This window comes from Astatotilapia calliptera, chromosome 2 (genome assembly GCF_900246225.1).
Source record: "Astatotilapia calliptera chromosome 2, fAstCal1.2, whole genome shotgun sequence".
Taxonomy (NCBI): Eukaryota; Metazoa; Chordata; class Actinopteri; order Cichliformes; family Cichlidae; genus Astatotilapia; species Astatotilapia calliptera.
Genome location: NC_039303.1, coordinates 939,127 through 962,332, shown reverse-complemented (window position 1 = coordinate 962,332; position 23,206 = coordinate 939,127). Strand labels below are relative to the sequence as shown.

The 23,206-nt window shown below is 40.5% G+C and overlaps 1 protein-coding gene across 1 annotated transcript; it reads left to right on the top strand.

Moving 5' to 3' along the window:
• The first annotated feature begins 1,658 nt into the window (after nt 1–1,658).
• Nucleotides 1,659–21,492, top strand: LOC113029916 (F-BAR and double SH3 domains protein 1-like). Its single transcript, XM_026180939.1, has 21 exons — nt 1,659–2,033; nt 2,958–3,055; nt 3,141–3,186; nt 4,828–4,901; nt 6,273–6,417; nt 6,788–6,924; nt 7,320–7,383; nt 8,358–8,486; nt 8,783–8,905; nt 9,741–9,836; nt 11,985–12,101; nt 12,217–12,321; nt 13,864–14,019; nt 14,743–14,868; nt 16,000–16,083; nt 16,153–16,297; nt 16,562–16,662; nt 16,981–17,097; nt 17,174–17,333; nt 17,410–17,465; nt 18,893–21,492. Exons 1-21 carry the CDS (start codon nt 2,013–2,015, stop codon nt 18,941–18,943), a joined length of 2,151 nt encoding a protein of 716 aa, XP_026036724.1. The 5' UTR covers nt 1,659–2,012; the 3' UTR covers nt 18,944–21,492.
• The last annotated feature ends 1,714 nt before the right edge of the window (nt 21,493–23,206 follow it).

Below are 23,206 nucleotides of genomic sequence, written 5' to 3'. Positions count from 1 at the left end.
TGTAGCTGCCATCACCAGTGTGTGAATGTGTGTGTGACTGGATGTAGTATAAAGCGCTTTGGGGTCCTTAGGGACTAAGAAAAGCGCTATACAAATGCAGGCCATTAAACCTTCCTGTGCAGTTGAGAATCTGACATGGAAGACTGAGAATGGCAACATCCCTTCAACTGGTTTTATGTCCCTTCCTGTGTTCGGTCACACTGGGCCAATACCACCAAGTTCACTTGCTACACTGGGATTAGCCCTCAGTGCCAGAGCAAAGATAGGATGGGGCCCGATTATTTAAGACCTTGTATGTGAGGAGCAGGACTTTGAATTCAATTCTGGATTTAACAGGAAGCCAATGAAGGGAAGCCAAAACAGGAGAAGTCTGCTCTCTCTTTCTAGTCCCTGTCAGGACTCTTGCTGCAGCATTTTGGATCAGCTGAAGGCTTTTCAGGGAGTTTTTAGGACTTCCTGATAATAATGAATTACAGTCGTCCAGCCTGGAAGTAATAAATGCATGAACTAGTCTTTCAGCATCACTCTGAGACAGGATTGCTCTAGTTTTAGAGATGTTGCACAAATGGAAGAAGAAAGGTAGGTCGTGGAAAAACTTCCAAGACCTACAGATTAAGCCTTTAGTCTCTGGTCCTAAAACTCACCTGTTGCTCTCCCTGTTGCAAATTCCACCACTTAACCTGAGTGCATATAATATATAGCTTTTTAAATTTTATGCTGCAAATTGGGTCTTTCTTCAGAGTCCATGGAATTGCTGTCATTGATTGGGACATTTAGGAGAGCACGATTGCTTTATTTCATTCTGAACAATGTCTGTTTGGATTCCTGCTTCGGTTTTTAAGTGGACGTATTGTTTGGATCATTGTTCTAGTTTATAACTCAAGTGCGCTTGAACGTCAGACAAAAGCTGATAATTCTCTGGTAGACAGTAAAGTTCGTGGTTCCATCAGTTACTTTGGGCTCCTTTGCTGAGCCCCAGGCCACCACACCACCACGTTTGACTCTTGGTGTCATGTTCTTTTTATGAAACGTTGTGCTAGCTTTTGTCCAGATGTAACAGCACTCAAACCTTCCAAAAAGTCATTTTGTGTCATCAGTCCACAGACTGCTTTCACAGAAAAACACAAACACTGACCTTGACTGAGGCAACTGAGGCTTGCAGTTATTTAGATGTTGTTCTGGGTTCTTCTGTGACACTCCAGATAAACACCTGATAATTCTGGTTAGCTTTGGGAAACAACATTCAGGCTTCTGGGGTCTATCTCAGCTGCTTATCTAGCTAAACCTGATTAAAAAGCATGTGACAGTTTTAGATGAAATATATATAGACAACCATTCTCCACATAGATTTTAAGATAAATACACACAATAGTACCTACAGATATTAGAATACATATCAGAAATTTAGAAATAAGTAAAGGATGTGAGCAGGAAAGAGGAGAGTCCAATATGCAGGTGGTGCTGATGCAAAGTTACTGTAGCCTGAGTAAGTCAGTGTGTTGAACAATGAACACTCCTGCAAACATAACTGAGAATACAGTTTTGTTCAGCATTTTTACGTCTGTTGTAGCACAATACTCAGTGCTCACCATGCTGTGTGCATAACACAGAAAAACTGACCAAGCAGGCTCCAGAGAAGCTGTTTTGATGGAAGCTTTTGAATGTGCATAGCAAGGGGACACAAAATCCCAGACCTCGTTACAGACACTATTATTAGTTGGTTACTATTTTTCAACAGCTGTCCTGTGGTGATACAGAAGAATTATTAGTAATAACATGGACTCTTCAAACCAGTGTTACTCTGCTGCCCTCTAGAGGATTTCAAGCCAAACAGCAATCTGAGAGAGAGAGCGCGTGAGAGGGAGAGAGAGAGAGAGAGAGCGCGTGAGAGGGAGAGAGAGAGAGAGAGTTGCACATGTGCATTAGTGAAACTATAAAGGAAGTAACGGTGCACAAGAAGTGCAACAAACTAACGCCATAACGGAGAGAACAGCTGCCAGCTACATCCAAACATGCAGCCACCACCGAGAAAGGTAAGGATACCAAGAATCTGACGTAAATGAGTAAAATATTCACACTGCACTGACTCCTCGGGGTTGGTTCACTTTTTCTGAAAATAATTCTTTTATGGCCTCATTCAATGTTTTGTCAGCTTTTGTTTTCCCTGCAACTCAAAAGCTAAAGAAATGAAACAACCTGGGATGTTACTGGGTTTGTATCAGCTGAGGTGTTGGCTCTCAATACAAGTGTTAACAACCTCAACATGCTCGACTGATGAATAAGCTAGCTCCTAAACGCGTTAATAGGCAGTAATGTGCACGACCTGCTCAAAGCTAATGTTTGGGACCACTTCCAGTAATTGGAAATGTAAATGAAGCTTTCTAATATTTGTTGTCTTCAGCTAGAAGGTGCTGTACTTTTCTGTGGGCTTTTTCTCTTATACAGCAATAGAATGATACATTACAGAGATACCAACAACATAACACTGTTTAATAAGGTTTAATTATCTAAATAGACTGCTGTATTTGTGTCACAGGTTAGCATTGTTTGACCTATAAAATAGCCTTGTACCCTGCACCTGGCTGTCATTTTAGCTCACAATAACTATATTATGTAAAATTATTGTAATTATTGTATATACTATATTAAATATAATTTTAGGAATCCATAAAATGTTGTTGTGCACTTTTTGTTGTCACAGCATAACGTGGCACAAACCAGCAACTAATGTAGACTAGTGAATGTTGTTTTAGTCATTAGGCTTTGGTCAAGGAGGTTGTTTTTTTATGAACCTCTCCCAGTTCCAAGTCAGGCCAAACATTACCGGGTGTCCATTAGTGGGAGCCACCATAGTCAGCACTGAAGTTATAATCTGAAAAACTTCCGGTGAAACAAAGCCCACCAATATCGTCTTTTATCAATGAGACTTACTGCACAGCTGCCCCGTGTGTGAACAGGTAAAGGAGAGCCAGCAGATGAAAGTGGTGTTCTCAGAGCAGCTCAACAAGCTGCAGACCAAACAGCATCTGGACACCGAACTGCTGGAGGAGATCAGGTCTGACACACTGTCTGTCTCATGAGCAGGTGTTACGTTACACATGTCCTGTGTGTCATGTGTTGTTTTCTGTTTGCTCCCAAAGGTCCTTCAGTAAGCATCGCACGTCTATAGAGAAAGAATACGGTCAGGTGAGTAAACATGATCTATTCTAGTCCTGTCTGCTGCTGTTACTGACACTTTTCATTGTTTACTGGAAATGCTCAAAATATATTGATTTAAGACCCACATTAGTACCTGAGTGCTGGATTGGGTTTTGACTTGTGTGACGTCTGCACACATACACGGTTTGTGTATGTGTGTGTGTGTCCTCACACAGTTTTATTAGGCTTTTGTCCTACTGTTTTTCATTGATTAGTTCTAAAAGTAATAAGATAATAATATTTTTAGGACATTTGATATCCTGGAAATAAATATGAAATGTAAATAAATGACATTTTAAACCTACCTGGTGAGAGTAACTAACACTGGTATGGGTGGAAGGGGTTATTTGGTTAACCCTGTTATTTTTCAAGTGGAGTGAGAAAAAGTGGTTTCTACCTCGGGCTGAAGGTGTTGAAGGTATAAAGGTGCTACATTTGTTGCTGCTGTTCTGGCTTTTGATGCCACGGTGTTGGCAAAGCGGTAGTTGTGTGAGTCTAGTTTACCTAGGCCGAAAAGTGTTATTACTTTGCTACTGCTGCACATCAGGTAGTCAGCAAACCACTTAGGTGCAGGGATAGGGTTAGGTTGCATTTTAGCTGCATGCTAGGCACAGTTTCAAAGGATGTTACAGAAGTTTCAGAAGATTTTGCCTCTGCAGTTTTGAGCTGCAGTTTAAAATTAAGGTGCCTGCAGGGTTTACATTAATACTAGCAAGCCACCATATTTTGTCACAGAGTCTGAAAGGCTCAGGCGTGCATCTTTTACCCCATGTGTGGCCTTGCACCTAAATGGGGAGGGTTTTTTGACACCAAGCTGGAAAGGTGACGGTCTATGTTCAGCAGTCTGAAGGTTGACTTCTAACCTAGTCTCAGTCAGGTACAAACCACAGAAGTAGGTTTGCTGTGGAGTGTCTCTGCTGAGGACAAAGTCACTGCTTCTCTCACTTAATGTTACAAATCTCCTTGGTTTCAGCTCAGAGCTTTATGTGTTTTCACACCGTGGTGTAGAATGTTTCACGTAGAACATCTGAAAAGTATGTGAGTGGATGTGTGTCTGTATGCATGCATGCATGTGTGCCTGGCTTTGTTAGAGGACAACAAGGTAGCATTCTCCTACCTTTGCTGAAATACTATTAAACTGTTAACACTGACAACTGTTGATCATATTACAACATTTATAGCTGTAAAAAGCAAACTGAGCTGCCCAGTGGGAAGAGCCAAAGGGAATATGTAGCAAATCTCAGGGGGCTACAACAGCAAAATTAGGAGTGCCAGCTCCTTAGTTTAGTTTATGTTTGTCTTGCTACAAAAACCCTACTGTAAGAAGGTAAGCTCCACCTCCAGAGGGTCCAGTGGGTCATGTAATAATACTTTGATCACAGCTACTTCAGTCCACGGGCTGAAGTGTCCCTGTGTAAGATACTGAGCCTGTAATTCCCCTAATGCATCCACTGGGCTGTGAGTGTGTGTATGATAGTGTTGAAAGGCTGTGTGATTGTGTCAGTCCATTTAACAAGTTGCCAAAACAAAAAACTCAATTGACACATTTTCTTACATTTATTACATCCCTGTGTGAGGAAAGTTACTTTGTATGTTATAGAGGATGCACTTTTTCTTGTGTTTTTTCAGGCTCTTCAAAGGTTAGCTGTCCAGTACCAAAAGAGAGACTGGCAGAGAGGAAATACAGATGTGATCACTTCTGGGTAACTACACAACTTTACAGCATGCAATCTTCTTAACAGCTGTTATTGATTGTTGATTTTACTTTGAAAGACCAAACACTCGATTGGCTCTTTTTGCTGTTTGGAAGTTACATCAGCAAAACAGACATGTTAAGAAAAACAGATGATTCTGCAAGAACTTTTTTGTAGTTTGTGAAAAAACAGTAATTGGACAGCAGTGGTAATGTGGAAATATTTTGTTGTCGTAATCTCTTGATATATACATCACATTTGACTTGTTGCCCATTTGAGGAACTGCATTCAATTACTTAATGTACATAAAGCAGAATAATATTATATGTAATATTATTAATATGTGAACAAAAGTTGTTACCAAAGGAAATAAAATACTTTTAGATCAGCAATGTGCTGATGCTTATGTTGAAATAACTTGGCTCTCTCTAGAATAAACCTCTCAAGCATGCACCTTATAGCAGATAATAAATGGCTTATGACTAATTTAGAAGAGCATCGTTTAGCCTGAAAAAAGAGTTTGTTGCTTTATAAAACAGCCCTCCATAAAGCTAGACCGCCTTACTATTGATTACTGATTCATTATTGACTGAAGGTTTCTCTTCAACTACTTTCAATACTATTGAAATATATGTTGACTGCAGCTGATCTGAGTTAACTTCAGCAATTACTTCCAATGTCTTTTAGACCCTGATCCCAAGTCCTACTATTAATTAATGCTTCGATCTTAAATATGATCTCTTTTAATGTACATCAGGTCTCAGAGTGCATCACAGCACAGAAACAGCTTTAAAGGCTACAAATGATGATCTTGTGGCCTCTGACAGTGGACTCATCTCAGTGGTTTATTACAGCGATTAGAGCACGCTTTAGCTGCAATGTTTTGAATCATATCTGTCTAAGAGACTCTAATTTGTTGATGTAAATAGAGAGTCGTCTTAACATAGTGAGGTTCCACAGGGTTCTGTGCAGGGATCGGTTCTGTTTACATTATACATGCTTCGTTAGGCAGTAACATTAGAAGACATAGCATACATTTTCACTGATGTGCAGATGATGCTCAACTTTATCTATCCATGTGTCTGTAATAAGGTTTGCAAACCCTTTGGTGTGGGTCTCCTCTGGGTACTTTGGCTCCCAAAACAGACATGCATGGTTAATTAACTGGTGATCTGTGGATGTGAGGAGTCTAAAAGGCTTTAAGATTAAAGCACACAACAGTGTGTGAATGAATGGGTGTTGCGCTTTAATCTCTCTATCTCTCTGTGTCTAATAATGCAGTGATTGGTGAGACAAAGCATTGATACAAAAGGCCACCCTGTGTGTGTTAGTAGTATCTGTCTGTTGGTGGTGATATGAATGCAGTTTGTGTGCTTTCAGGAGTGTGTTCAGCGTGTGGCGCTCTGTGGTCGATGCTACAGCTCAGACTGCAGCATCGAGACTTTTCGCTGCAGAAGAATACCGTCGACTCAGTGGGCAAGTCTCCAAAAGTCTCCGCAGTGCAAAGGATGTCCGGGCTAAGAGAGTGAGACAGTGCACACAGATTAAACATTTCTGAACAACACTCACATAATGAAACATTTTTTTCCTGCCTTCCTCCCCTCATCCCCAAACGGTTGTGGCAGATGGCTGCCTCTCCCTGATCCTGGTTCTGAAGGAGGCGTTTTCCTGTTTAAAGGGTTTTCCTTCCCAATACTGTCAAAGCGCTTGTTTAAACCGGGCTGTTTAATTGATGGGCTTTCTCTCAGTTACTCTAGGGTCTTTACCTTACAGTATAAAGTGCCTCAATTCAACTGTTGTTGTGATTTGGCACTATATAAATAGAATTCAGTTTAATTTAGCTTAAAAAATGTATGAAATCTGATGCCTTTGGGTTGTGTGCATATGTGCGTTAGGGCCTGGAACGGCTGCAGAGGGTGCAGGCTGAAGTGGTGGATGCTCTACGGGAACTTCAAAGGGTCAAGAAGTGCTACCACGACTTCAGTCACATTGCCAGTATTGCACGTGAGAAAACTGCAGATGCGCAGGCCAGGTCTGTGTTTCAATGCGGAGGTTTGAATCTTCTGCTAAGACTTTTGACCAGCATTTCATTTTGTTTTAAAATATTTTAAAAGTAACTAAAAGTCTGATTTTTAAGGTTGTATTAAATACATTTTGGAACAATGTTTGTCACTTCTATATATTTTATTCTACACTTGTACTCTTAAACTATTACTCATATTATTGTCACGACTTCTTTAATAAAACAGTAAAAAAGTTACTACTGCCGATGGGAGTTCAGCCAATAAGAGCTCAGCTTGCAGATTGAACGTTTCCCACAACTTGTATTTTATATAGAGCATTAACATAAATATGAAGCAATATGTTAAGTGCTGTAGTTTTCTCTTGTCTTGAATGACATAAATATGATTTCACTTTCTCTTCCAGAGCTAGAAAAAGTGAACATGGAATTTTTCACTTTAAAACAGGACTCCATAAAACGACCACAAAGGTACGGATGATTGAGCTGCTGAAATCTTATTTCTATGCTGAACTGTGTCCTGGTGTAAAGGGGTTTCTCCCCTGTGATTATGAGTTGTCCCAGGATAATCTCTCTTGCCTTTAATGCAAACCAAATTATATTATCACTCTATCCATCCATTTTCTTCCTGTTAACCAATGTTGGGTCGTAGTAGCAGCAGGCTAAGCTGGGTGTTCTGGGTTTCCTCTCCCAGTATGTCCATTTGCTTCCAGATCAGACTAAATGTTTAACCTCTCATGAGTTCTGGTTTCCTTTCCTCAAAATACTCAAGCTGAGTACATTTATTAGAATTAAAATTGAGACTAGAATAAAGTTTGTATTTTTATCTGATAATGTTATTTTATTATTACATTAATATAAGGTTCAGTTGCATTTACACAAAAGCAACTCCTTCAAAGATCTTAATCTGAGTCTGTACTTTCTCACTTTTTACTTGAGTACAGAAAAGAATCAGTAGTCCAACTTTTACCGGAGTATTTTTTAACACTTATTATCTGTATTTCACCTTAAGTACACAATGTCTGCACTTTTGCCACCTCTGCATTAGGATATAAACAACAACAGCAAAACATCCTAAAGAATGATCCCAGGAGGCATCATAATCAGATGACTCCTATTTTTCCGAGACTCCTTTCGAGGTCATTGGTAGGGTCTCCCAGGGGCGGGGCCACAATAAGAGATTAAAACAAAACCCCAAATGAGCTACAGCACTTCAACAAGAAGCTGTCAGGCTTGGCCGTCAGTTTGGTTCCACCACCTTGTGGGCCGTCCCCCACAGGGACAGGCACTGGGGTCCTGAGCAAGGTGGTGGCTGACCCCCTGGGACGCAGGCTGGGTTTTTGTGAAGTGGAATGAGAAGGTTATTACACAGCACACACTGCTGAATTGTATAAATGTTGCCTGTTTGTGTGACATTGTGTTTGTGCTCACTTACATGTTTGCAGCTCACTGCCAGACTCAAAGAGTGCGATGACCGCTTGACTGAAGTTCGTAACGAGTATCTGCTGACATTAGCAGCAGTCAGAGCGCATCGGCAGCACTACTACACAAATGACTTACCATTTATTATGGAGGTAATCCACACACACTAACACCGTCAGTGTGCTACATTTATATTGACGTTTTTACAGATGGAATGGACCAAAATGTCCTTTCACAAAAAGCTTCATGGCTACTTTTTTTAAAGGAACTAGTGTCACCACAAGTGTTTGGATGACTGTTTTGCCACGTAGCGTTTAGCCTGCTGCCTGTACTGTATTTAATGAGAACACAGAGTTACAGGAAACACACATAACATAAGTGATTAGTCTTCAGCAGAAACTCAGTAGAAAATGTTTGAAAACTGACCTTTAGTGTCTGACCTCCTCAGCAAATGGATGGTGATATTTATGAGGATTTGAGATGCCATTTCACCCTGCTGTGTGGGACTGAGATGGACTGCTGTCTTCATACACACAAACAGTACAGCGGAGTGTGCGACAGTGTTGCAAAGGTTGGTGTTGTATATATGAACTACAAAAAAGAGAGATGAGATGCTTTGGCATGCTTTGTATATTTTATATATCGACACCTGTGGTCATTGGTCATCACAGGGCCTCAGACTGCAAATGATTGGTTCAATCTGTGATTAGTCCCATTGCACATTTGTCTATGTTGTAAACTGTGACAGTGTTGGATCATCATGTTAAACATGTCTTCTTAAAATAGAGTTGATACCTTGTGTGAGGATTTAGAGTTTTATTTTTGTAAGTGAATAATGAGAATGAATAAGAAGTAAAATAAACTGTAATCTGATTAGCCTGAATAAATGATGCATTGTGACAGATTCATAGTAAGACCCTCCTCACTATGAGGAAACCGTGATAACCACATTTAGAAACAATACTCTTTGAACATCCAGCTGCTTGTACAAATAAGTTCACCATCCAGCACACATGAGGTAAGAAGCATCATTTACATGTAGATGTATAGAAATGGCATAAACAGTTTCATGTGTGGACTTTGTGTAGATGTTGTTTGTAACCAAATCAAATCTGTCACTGCAGATAGTAAGCTCTAGACCGGGAGAAGCTGAATAAATCTCGAGATGTTCCCCTTAGCCTGTACTCTCTTGCCAGTTCAGAGTTATTCCCTGCACATTTTGAGTACATTTGACTTTCAGGTGTTCATCCAAAGTCGGTAGAAGTGAGAACATTGTATTTTTGTTCATGCTTTTCTAGCATTTGTGAAAAATTCAGCAGAATTTGCAGCGCTGCGGTTAATGAGAGTTATTTGTTTCTTTGAGGATGGTGTAACCTGCTTTTGTTTAATTCGTTTTTGTGTTGCAGGTGACCAGAGACAGAAATGTTCAGCAGTTTCTCCAAGATTCGGTATCGTTCAGCAAAACCCCTGAATTTACCTTCCAGCCTGCTCTGCGTGACAAGGTGTGTCTAAGGAAGACATGCTGACTGTAGTCCAAGTGCCACAGTGACAGTCCACAAATTGTAGTAGAGATTTAGTGATGAGCTCCATATTGAGATATTTTGCATATTTGGCTCAGTTTAATACAATGAGAGAAAATGTGTGACTTGGCAAACATTGGCAAAAAATTTAGAATAGAATAGAATAGAATAGAATAGAATAGAGTCTCTGAGGGGGGTGCCAATTGCCCGCCCGCTGCCCTCCCCACCCGCTGCAATTTCCTCTTGCCTACAGTACAGCAGTTGAACCAGAGTGTGGTTGCATTATATGCTCACTCAATGCCCAATGCACATATCTGATCAGAAAACCACATGGTAGTAACTCATTGTGCATGTAGACACAGTTAATGCGACCTGCTTCAGAAAGTCATTCAAAGCGATTCAAGTGAACATGGCATAAGACCCTCCTTCTTCACAACCGTTTCCACCCTTTTTGGAAGATTCAGTACCATCTGTCCTTTCCCATTTCTCTCTTTAACATCCTGCCTATCCCACACCTCACCCCTGGTCCCTTCACTTACTACTTCAACCAGTTTACTCTTATTCTTTCTCTTCTGACATCCAACCGTTGTGGACTAATAAATTGGCACTGGCAACATTCACTCTTTAAACTCATGATCGTGTCTTCACTTTTCATCTCAATAACACTTTTACTGAACTGGTAAATGGTTCTTATCTAGCACTTATCTACTCTCCACAAACAGCATATCTGCCTTCTCTCCACGATATCAGCCACCTTTCTCCCTGTACCTGTCCATGCTCACACCTCCACACCTGCCCAGAGATGGGCAGTAACGCGTTACTGTAATCCGATTACTTTTTTCAAGTAACGAGTAAAGTAAGGGATTACTATTGCAAAAACGGTAATTAGATTACCGTTACTTTCCCGTAGGAACGCTGCGTTACTGCGTTACTAAAACCGTGATATTTTTGCGAGAATGTCTCATGACAGTGACATAAGCGAGTGCGACGTTCGTGACAACAGCTGTGTGCAGATCAACAATGGATCACATATCGAGTGCAGAGAGAGTGTGAGCGTGCAGCGTTTAAAGCGTGGAAGTACTGACCTTATTTTGAGTTTGATTCCGTAAAAAGTGACAAAAACATTAGTGTCCGCTGTGCGTGGGAAGAAAACTTCTTTTTACAGTGAAAAAAAACCCTAAACTTCCAACAAGCACCGAGTAGCTACGACGTGATGGGAAACTCACAGAGAAACTCGCGGATTCTTCCACTGACCGCGGCACACCTGCACCAGGGTAAACCTCCGCCTGCCCCACTCCTGCTTTACAGGTGAAAATAGAGCAACAGGGCCGCTGAGTCTTTGACTTTATTTATTTTCTGCTGTGTTTTACTTGCATCTATTTGAAAGACTGAGTGTAAACACAAAAAATATTTTATTTTATGAGCTGGAATGTGCAGAAAATAGGTTTAAATGTTAAACTAATTTCTTCCAGTCAGAGAATGTTGCATATAATTTAATTTTTTAAAAGATTAAAACTAATAAAACAAGTTTTAAAAAAAGACTTTTCCATTTGATTACATTTTGTATGATGGATTATGTAGAAAAAGCAGAATTGGGCTGAAAGTTCTATCGCTTTATCACCTCTTCAGGTGAAGTAATCAGTAATTAGTTACTGATTACTTTTTTCAAGTAACTTGACCAACACTGCTCCTGCCTGTCTTTCTCTCTCACCCCCTGCAAACATTCCTTCTCCCTCTCCTGTTTCTGTCTTTAACAGTAACACAGGGACATTAACTCAGTCTCCAGCCTGGAAATCTCATTCTTGATGATCCACAAGCTTTATTTGGCAAGGATTTACAACAGATCATTTACTTTTTCAAATTCAAACTCCATGTTAGTTCTTGGTCATTCCAAAGGTTTTCTGTACTGCCAAATACTGAATTTTGTATTTAAAAACATTATTTTATCATTCATACAAAGTCTATATCTTAAAATGAATTACAAACTAAAGCTGTTAAGCTTTTAGTAAATTAGAAGGTTTTTTTCACTGAAATGTAATAAACCGGGACTATACTCTAAACTAAGAAATACTCAAATGAAAAAGTATCTGTGTAAATTCACATTGTGGTCGCTGGTACTCCTCTTCATAGGTGTCAGTTCTGCAGGAAGTTTGTAGTTCAGAAGAAGAGGGCTGCCTGGTGAAGGAGGCCAAGAAATGGACTGCCAAGGTGGCTAAAGACCACAAGATCGTTGCCCACGGAGAGAGGGTGAGAAACTAGAGGAAGAACCGTCACCATTGTGATGCAGTGGCTCCTTTCTGGTTTCCTGTATAATGTATAATTTTGCATTACGTTAACTTTAAGATCTGCTTTGTTTCATCAGGCTCTACAGATGTTAGAGAGCCGACTGAAGCTCCTATCCGGGGAGACGGCGCTCAGTGTGGAGCAGAAGATAGCAGAGGTACAGGAGAGCGTCAGGAAAGCCAAGGTACCGTATTTCCCGGACTACAAAGCGCACCTGAATATTAGCCGCACAAGCTAAAATCAGGGGAAAATCCTGTTTTGTACATACATTAGCCGCACCTGACTAAAAGCCGCAGGTGTTTCAATGTTGACTTATCATATGTAAGAGAATATGCACAAAGGGAATTGTCAGGAAAGAGATGGCTGTTTGGAGACACACCCCTTTTATTAATATTTTGAAAAACAAGTTATGGGTACATATTTGCACATGTAGTACATAACAGTAACCTACAGCACACCAGAAAAATAGATTCAGCCTACCTTTTAGGCTCAGGTGCAGTGACACAGCTTTAACAAGAAGAAAAGTCAGTCATTCACCATCTTTCTCTTCTTCCTACGCACTAAAACCACCAAAGTCCTCTCCTCCAGTGTCGGAAACGAACAGGCTCAGGATGGCTTCGTCATCCACTCTCCGCTTCTTTCCTTCGTTGTCACTTTCAAAACCAAAGAAATCCTCGTTGTCAGTGTCAGAGTCGAACACCCTCAGAAGGGCCGTGGCGGTGTCCTCCTCTCCATCATGCAGCAGTCCAGCCCTTCGAAATCCGTTGGTGATCGTGGATGTTTTCGCACTTTTCCACGCTGTCAGAATCCACCGGTGGAGTTGGGCATAACTTGCTTTCGCAAGTTTATCACCGCTCGTCATCCACGCCTCCCGCTGAATGCGTAGCGCTACTTTGAAGTTTGTTTTTCACGCTACTTAGTACGGCACTACGTTGCCTGGCGGACGGACATGTGACTAACATACCACTCTTGAACCCCGATCCTTCCGCCAGGCAACGTAGTGCCGTACAACAGCGGAACAAACAAAACAAATCGTCTTACGATATGACAAAAATCATGGACAATCCATAGAAAAGCCGCACCTGACTAAAAGCCGCAGGGTTCAAAGCTTGTGCAAAAAGTAGCGGCTTATAGCCCGACATTTACGGTACTTGTTTTTGAAAGTTTCTCCAGCCTATAAGTTCAAAATCCAACATTCAACATTATTGATACCACAAAGTATCAACACTATCAATCGTCAGATTAAAAACGCTCCAAAGCACAAAATCTGTTGCACTGGTGAAATAAAAATTGGTGCTGTATCAGTTTTGATCAGTTTTATATCATTAGCTGAATCTGAATCTGTGACATCACAGCAGTGACATCACCAATACCATACCAATCAGGCATAACTTCACGAGCACAGAGAGGTGAAGTGAATAACACAGACGGTGGGTTATATTAGGGAGCAATGAGTTTGGCAATATATAATAACGGCATCTGGAAATCTACATTATAATAGCTGAAATATGAAAGATGTCGTGTCTGTGTAGTTGAATTTGTCTCAGAGGGATTTAGATTTCGATGTTGCTCATGGTCGTTTAACTGAGGCACACAAAATCAGCTCGGTTTCAGCTTATGACCAAACCAAAGCTCAGGAAAATTCGCGAGTTACACAGAATCCGTGCGACTCGGGGTTCAGAGTCACATGTCTGTGTGTGTCTAACTAAGTTTCCTGGTTTTTCAGCTGAACAGGGCGAAGGCCGAGGCTCGCCTGGCCCTGCTGTCAGAGAGCACACCAGGAACAGAACAATGGCTTCACGCTGCCATGAACCAGGTGGAAGAGGAGTTGGAGAGAGAGCGACATCTCAGCGAACAGAGGAAGTCTACTGAAGACTTTTCAGTATGCAAACAAACAAACACACAGATTGAGCTGCGTTTTCATCACATGGTGGCTTGCATGTCCTCTTTAGAGGCCTCTATCACTCGTAACGCAATACTCCTTTTGTCCTCTGGGGTCAAAAATGACCCCACTTCATTTGAGTGTTTTTTTAAAGTACATGGTATAAATTGTCAATCAGTTGTGTTACACCTTAAGTTTTACTTGTGTGTTTATGACTTTTTAGCCATACCCTTTTCTTTACCCAAGAGTCTTTGCCTCTGACCATGACCTGCAGACCAACCAGAGGTGTATCTGAGATGAAGAACATAGGGATATCATCCTGACCTCATTATTTGAAACTTTATTAGACTGTATAACTTTAATATAAGCCTCCACCACTGAAACATTATACATGTGACAGAAAGTAAGGAAAGCAAAATACGTTCTCTTTAACTTCAACTTTGCCCTGACCTTAAAATCAGCCGTCAGCCTCCAACACAACACAGGAAGTCGCTTTTTGTCTACAACAAAAACACACAAGTATGACTCCACAACATAATTGCACACAACAGATGTTACACACAGGGGAACAAACAGGCTAAAGACTATTTCAGATACAGAATTAACTTCAGTGCATGCTTGCTGGATGACACTTGTTTTATCACTCAGCGTGTCTTGCAGATGCTCTAAAAATATTTTTGGGATCAGAGTGGAGACGACACCCTTAAATCCTTTGTTTTGCAGGAGGATGAGTTTGAGCTGACTGACTTTGAGGACTACGATGATAATGGAGAGATCTTCACAGATCCAGTGTCAGCATCTGGAGTGTGTGTTTACCCTGCAGCCTGCAGAGGTATTTACAGCTATCAGGTAGTGATCATCAGCACCCCCCCTCCCCCCTCCCCACACACACACACTTTTTAAAACTTTTTTTTTAGCAAATTCAATGAATCAATGAGTCTAAAAGATCTGTACAAAGTCTAAAGCAGAGCTGTTAAGGTGTTTACAAGATACTCAAGGCTGTTGTTGGTGCCATAGTGGTGCAGTGGATAGCATTGTTGCATCAAAGCAAGAAGGTCCTTCATCAGCTACCCCAAAGCATGCTCGAGCCCGATGTTGGAGATGTGAAATGAACAAAAAAGAAGTTTAAGTCAGGAGGATCTGGTGATGGCCTGCACGGGTCATAGAGGGGAGCCAATGATTTTTTGGGCGGTGCTCTTTACCCTCTGCGCAGCCTTCCTGTCCTCAGTAGTGGCCTAGGTATGAATCACTCAGCTGAGATGTGGGTGCCCAGAAACCTGAAGGTGGAGACAGATTCCACCCATTCTCCATTTATAATGAGAGGAGGGTGGACCTGCCTGTGCCTCCTGAAGGACGTTCAGCTTCAGGTTATTTTCTGAGAACCAGCAGGACAAGTTCTCCACCTCTGCCCTTTACGCTGTCACATCTCCATCAGAGATGAGCCACAGTGGTGTCATTGGCATACTTGACGATGACATTGGTGGGTAGATCGGTTAGGGATGGGAATGATGGTGGAGCCCTTCAGACGGGTGGGAATGACATTAGTCAGGAAGAGGTTGAACAGCCCAGTGAGGATCTCTGCCATTTGGTCCGTGCAGGCTTTAACCACATCCCCTGGGATGCTGCTTGCACCCCTCCTTAGGTTGGAAGAGCGCTTCACAGAAAACTGTCCCGACTTCTGATCAGAGCCTGTACTTCACTCATCGTCCAAAGTTTTCGGTTAGCAAAAACACAGATGTCACATTCTCTACACAGCACTTGATGTAGAAAAGGACAGACTGAGTGTCTCTGGGGTCCTGCTGTTCAAAGCTGGACCAGTCTTTGCATACAGCACTGAACTGATGTTTTCATAAAATAAGCAGGTCTGTGTTATATTTTTTAGGTTTGTATCACTATAATGTTAATATAGAGTAATAACAGCTATTTGATAACCTGCATTAACAGGCTTACAGTTAAATAATGGAAAATTATCTCTTTTAGGCTAGCCAATCAGATGAGCTGTCAATCATGGAAGGGGAGGAGCTTCAAGTAATCGAGGATGGAGATATGGAGGACTGGCTGAAGGTAACAATACTGATGTGATACAGTATAATGTACTTTATTGGAAAGGTTACTCTGATGTTCTCTGTGCAGGTGTGTAACTCGTGTGGTCAGGTGGGCTACGTCCCTGAGCGGTATGTGCAGCTCCTGTGTCTGCCAGCAGAGGACAGCACTCCGCTGGACAGCTCATTCAGCTCCACCTCCTCCACTGTGACTAAAGAGACACCAGGGAGTAGAGGTCTGTGGCCATGTTTACACTTGCACTTGACGTCACATTACTTACTGTGCACTTTGTATAAATAAGTGCTGCCTCAGAGGGGAAATATTGACCCAGGCCCTACAAATCCTTCCTAAAACTTGGATCAAGTCTATTTTCATTCAGTCACTGAAAGTCATAAGAAATAACTGAAAAACTAAGATAAATTAAGAAGATGAATCTAAGATGTATTTTTTTCCAATTTCCGTAATATGAGTTTACACCATGTGCTCTGATGTGTCTCAGGTGTAGCCAGGGCTCTGTACTCCTACCAGGCTCAGAGCGCAGAGGAGCTTTCCTTCCAAGAGGGGGCGCTAATACACCTGATACGCCGTCCACGTGGAGAGGTGTGTGTTCTACGCTGCCGTTGGACGTTGGAGTGATCACAACCCTGGATTTGTAGAAAACAACGTAGAGCCCATCATGCACCAACAGCAATACTTTTTTTAAGAATGTTTGTTTTTTTGTCCCTACAAACATGACTGCTCTACATGAATGGATAGAGGGTGTGGCTTATTTAGCGATTTACAGTAAAAAACACCTCATAACAATTTAGCTCTTTCAAAGCTACAGAGGAAGGGAGGGAAACCCTAACAGCCACCAGCTTTTACCTCGCTTCAGTCACTCAGGGTGAAGACTGCAAATCTAAGTGAGTCTTTTTACAGGTTGATGATGGTTTTTGGGAGGGAGAGCTGAACGGACACGTCGGCGTCTTCCCATCGCTGATGGTAGAGCTTGTTCACAATGAAGAGGAGGATGAGGAAGAAAAAGGGGAGATGGAGGTGAGACTACATCCTGGTAATCAGAATCTTCTGAAATTCAAAAATCAGTTTTTCTGATGTTTATTTTCCTCTCCAGCCTCTTCCAACCCCAACCATGCCCCCTTTCTCCCCTCCCATCCCCACACCCTCAGCTCCTAGCTGTAATTCAGAACTGAGCGCTGCTTCTCCGAGCAGTATGGAGGACAAACAGCAGGCTGCTCTAATGGAGGGATCAAAGCTGGCAGGCAACAGACCGGGTAGAGTCTATTTCTCTGTTTTCTATCTAAAATGTGTCATTTGAGGTGTTTCACTCTGTGTCTATTGCACCGCCAGAGGCCGGAACCAGCAGCCACAGCTCTCCTGAGCACTCCAGCACTCCACTGAGACCAGTAGGTGCAACACCCACACGTATCTTATAGAAAATAAAAGCCTACCTCAGAGGAGGTATGGAAGCACAAGCCCAGACAGGGCATTTTAACAGGCAGGAAGAGACAAAGAAAAGGCAAAAGTTTGGAGGTGAGAGCAGGGACTTTATTTATAGGGATTATAATAATAAGCATGGAGATGAAGAAAGATAAGATAGAAGTTCATGTACAGCAGAGAGAGGTGGCAAAGAAAAGGCTTAAAGTGAACTGCATATACGACTGGACTCTAAGCAAGAATAAAAGTAGGGCTGGGTATCGTCACTGATTTCTAGAATCGATTCGATTTGAATCGGGGAAATTTTGCCTCAGACAGTCAGAAATATTATAATTCTGATCATGCATCAGTACATTTTCATATTTTTATATCTATAAAAAGGAAGCTGACACTTGCCAGACTTTATCAGAGCTGTGAGCATCACAGCAGATGCCTTTGTGTCAAAGTAGCTGAAGATAAAACACAGAAAAACATGAAGGTGGTTTTCCTGTTCTGGGATTTTATAAAAATATTCTGCAGTACATCAAAAACGAAAGAAAACCATTAATCAGCATATGAACATTACCTGATGCTGCTGAAGTGAAGCAGAGCAAAGTTACAGCGGTTTGATTAGAGACACAGCTGAGTGTTTTGCAATTTTGCATAATTTTAAAAAGTTGAAATTTGTTCAGTATTGAACAGCAGAAATGAGGTTTTCTTTTCGGAAGTAAGTAAAAGTAAAAACAAGCAAGCGAATAATGCAGAAAACAGATGAGAGAGAGAGAGCCGTGCATGAAGTGAGATTTTATCCTGGTGGAAGCAAAACAGCAAAAGTCAGAGTGAATCCATGACGATGTTTATGTGAAGCGTAGTTTGGATCTTCTTTTGCTGCTGGTTCGGTCAATGTTGTTTGGAGAGAGATAAAACTAACAGCTTTAGAATCGGCGCATAAAGGAGGAGTTCATGAATGTAGGAGATGAGAGCATGGGTGGTTAGTAAAGGAAGTGTAGAGGATTAGGAAAGGATGCCTGAGGAATGGAGAAGTGGTGTTCTGGTACTGATGTGCAGGTAGCTGTTGAAGGTACAGAGGTGGCGATCAGTGAGCAGCAGTAGGGCTTCATGCAGAGAAACAGCACCGTAGATGTGATGCTTGTGATGAGAGGGACAGATCAGGTTGATAATTTTGGAGACAAAGTTAGTGAGGAAAGGCTGAGATGGTTTGGACACATGCAGAGAGGATTCATAGATGTAGTAACGGAGGACACACAGAGGGCTGGTGTGACAGAAGAGGATGCTCAGTACAGGGTGACACGGAGACAGAGCTGGGACTAGCTGACGGAAGATTTGAATATCTTTGAGCTCACACAAATCAGTGCTTATTAAAACCCACATTTATTTTCTCTCTGTATTGTTTCAGTGTCGAGCACCTCCTCCACCTCCAACACAGAAGACTTCATCTCAGGCTTGAGACAGACTGGAGTCGTAGCTGTCTTGTTACAGCCAAAACATTGCTGATTTGTGCCATTTATGTATCGTCAGGTGGTTTTCTTGGTCATGTGAGGCGTCACACAAGTACAGTAGTTGCAATCTGTGTGTGTATCACCGCTCTGTTCATCGTTGCTTTTGCAGGAACAACAGGTTATCAAGAAAACATGGCAGCTGTGTGTGTATCACCGCTCTGTTCATCGTCGCTTTTGCAGGAACAACAGGTTATCAAGAAAACATGGCAGCTTAGATCCAGAGCATTGTTTTTTAGTACTTGACCTTTTAAAGACTGCCAAAGCACTGTTACAAGGAATATCAAAATGCCAATTTTATTAATACAACTTGTAAAAATAAGAAATTGCACATGCAATACGACTTTGAACCACAAGATAGTCCAGCGAGTCTGTCCTGAATCCAAAATGAGACATTCCTATATGAGTATTACTAAAGCTACAGCTAGATCAACAGTCAGGATTACAATATGTCCCCACTTGTTTGGGCAGCTAGAAGAGCAAAGAAGCATTACAAAGTCATTTATATGTAAAGAATGTAATACTTGACATGAAACTTTTACAAAAAGTATCTTTTTAAAGCGGCATTGTAAAAACAACCTTAATTGATTGCAGTCGTGTGAAAAAGAAAGTTTTCACAGCACTCCATACACTTCTGTGAAAGCTTATATAGCACTACTTTTTTAATAGGAATTAACAAGTTACATGGCAGCCAACTGTTGATAATCAGATGCACTTGATTAACATAAAGAAGAGGTTTTGGCAGTTTGCTGGTCGGGAGCATGGAGGTGTGCAAACTCACTCCAAGTTCAGACTTTGCAATTGTCAGAGAATTGCAAAACACCCGAGCGCTACATCTTACACTCTTCAGACCCCAGTAAGTATGTTAAATATTAAAGTCAAATGTGCACAAACCCCAACTAATCGAAGCAACACTGTAAAGAAGAGCGGGCTAAAACTCCTGCACAATGTGTGATTCATAAAGAAATACAGAAAGTTGTTGTTGCTAAAGGTGGCTCTGCAGCTATGCAACCCTTCCAAAATGCAACCCATCCTTCCCACATGACTACACAATCGCGTGTTAAACTTGGACCTCTTAAGTTTTAGTGTAGCAATCACTAACAAACACAGTTCAGATGTAACATTAGGTATTTGTTTTATTTTCATGAAGTCTAACATTAGCTAGCATACATGCTATTCTAAACGGCAACAGTTAAGCTAGTTAGCATGTCGAAGGCTAACATATGATCTTCTTGTTTACCCTTATATTATGATATTATAATAACAAGGCTAGTGTCATAATTAAACAATTTGCTTTTGGATTTTTGAAATATCCTCTTCTATATAATTGTTTTTGTACTGTAAGTCATTGTTGTGGAATAAATTAAGTTATTAAATTTGGAGTTTGTTTGGTTATTTATGTAAGTCATTACCACCTGAATCACTTGGCTCTTGTGGCATTATCTAATAAGGAAAAAAGACACACTCAGAGCTTTCAGAAGCACAGACCAGAGTTTTGTTTTGTTTTTTATTGCATCAGAATATATTATAATCCATCTGCTTATTTACATTTTCTTTAGTGTTTGTATAATATTTTACAAATATTCCAAGCTCATCACAAGAAACATCTCTCAAACACTCACACTCCAGGATTTGATCAAGCCAATTATAGTAGTTATTTTTGTTTGCTTGCTTATTTATTTCAGGTTTTGCAGCTTTCAGTGGCGCTTCAGTAGCAGCACGAGTTCTTATCTCAATGAACCACACAAATTCCAAGAACTGGTTTTATCTTGTCAGCCTGAAGCAGAAGAAAAAAATGCAACTAAAGTGAAAACCAGATGACGAGTCATGTGACTTTACATACTTTTTCTACTAACAAATATCACATTTGTTTGTCAGTATAGCATCAGTTCCTCACACGCGGACAGTACAGGTGATATGTGAAGTATAGACCTGCCTTTATTCTGGTTTTAACTTCGATCAGTCAATACATAATCTGACCTCTGCATAAAAACACAGCACTGTCCATGAGGTCAACTTTTATATTTAAAGAAAAGAAATCTGTGAAATTCATTGCAATTGAAGCTCGGAATGAGATATCTTAGCAACAAATGGTTCTGAATAACTCGATGCGATGCTGCAATCCAGTAAACTTGACTCATGATTTAAGTTGAATTCATTAACCTGTAGAAAACAGACAGACTGATCTAATCATGGTTAACCAGGAACATAGTATCAGTGTTTAAATCATCGGCTTCATTTTGACCGAATACAATTATGTGAATGAAAATCCAGCTTTACATGGAATCATATTGTTATCATCACCACAAAAAGAATAGGTCTTAAATCATGGGCTCCATATTTTTTTATAATCCAGTCACTATACTGTATTTGAGCTTTATTTTTAATTGTACTTAGTCTAACTGGAAATTTTGATATGTTAGAGGTAATTAAGAATGTCGAGTTTTCACTTCAACTGTAAAAATAAAAAATAAAATAGAACATTAATGAATCATCTGCACTGAACTATACTTTTTATTAACCTCTGTCTCTCTTCCACAGCATGTCTTTATCCTGTCTTCCTTCTCTCACCCCAACCAATCACAGCAGATGGCCCCGCCCCTCCCTGAGCCTGGTTCTGCTGGAGGTTTCTTCCTGTTAAAAGGGAGTTTTTCCTTCTCACTGTCGCCAAACTGCTTGCTCATAGGGGGTCATATGATTGTTGGGCTTTTCTCTGTATCTACTGTACAATATAAAGCGCCTTGAGGCAACTGTTGATGTGATTTGGCGCTGTATAAATAAAATTGAATTGAAGAGAAAATAAGCTACAGACACCTGCTCTGTTAAGGCAAATCATAGGCAGTTCATATAGTTATTTTTATGTTTTCAAAGAGTATATAATATATATGCATGTAATGCCGAGTTAACTGTTATGGGTGTTTAATTATAGTGCATAAGTGAAAAAAAAACTTGTGTCTTTCATATACACATATCCAGCTGTGTAAAACAAACAGCCCTGTGAACGTATCATGTTGAAAAGTACAGACATGTTAATGCTGCTAGAAAAGTTTGCTGGAGAATAATGGAAATACACGCTAACGCATGAAGATGCTATATGTTCATTCATTTATAGCCATGCATAACACTGCACAAGGAGGCAAGCCACTCAGAGAATGGAATGAAAAGCGAACGCATGGGAAAAAATGAAAACTGGGACACTAGACCAGGGACTTCTGGGTTTGTTTCTCACAAGGACAGGAAATAATGCTGAACTCTGAACTGTGTCTCTTAAACTTTCTGTTTTAACACAGCTGTGAGTCCCAGGGCTCGAAGCACACAAGAAAGTATAAAGCTGAATAAATACAGATTAGCCCCATTTTAAGGCTACATCATTGAGAGCTAAGTGAGATCAAATTTGTCTATAGCTTATATTGTAGCTTGCTAAACAAGCATATAACTTTGTGCTCCATTCTCTTGTTCAAAGATGGCCAAAACACCAATATTGTGGTTTCTGTCAGTAGTACGGAAAGTTGTATATTAACATTTCACATCCTGTTGTTCTCCCTGCTTTATGAGAGTGTTTTAGGCTTTTCTTCATGAAGTGAGGGAGGTTCTATACATTCAAAGATCAATTATATGATAATGTAGTCTGATAGCTATAGCAGCTTCAAACAAATTAAAACTTGTGTGGTTATCAGTGCTCAGCCTCATCAGTTATTTTAGTGACTAAATGAGTAAAGTGTCGTTACACAAAAATGGAACTAAATTTCTAAACAACTAAAAGCAGACAATAAGTCTTCTTCTGGCCTCTGGAATATATAAGTAGCTAAGTATGCTTCTGTAGTTGAAGCATATAATGACCTTGTTACTATTAATATTCATTAAATTAGACAATATATAGACATAAAAGTAAAGTTATAAATAAATAAAGAATGAATAATATCACCCTGGTTTTACTCTGACACGTGGCCTTTCTTCATATAACCATGTTCAAGTTTCACAGCTACGATCAACTGTACAATCAAATATTGCAAACAGAGTGCATGCATCAATAGAGATCCAGTCTATTCACTTTTATTTTATATCATGTAAAATGTTACAAGTTGCAGTTTAGCATTCCCAATATTTTGAAAATGTACACCTTTACATTATTTTTATTTTTAAGTTTACTTGGAAGTTGCCTGCAGGTTGACAGCTTCTTGGGAAGAAAGTGCAGCTTAGTCGTCCAAACGACC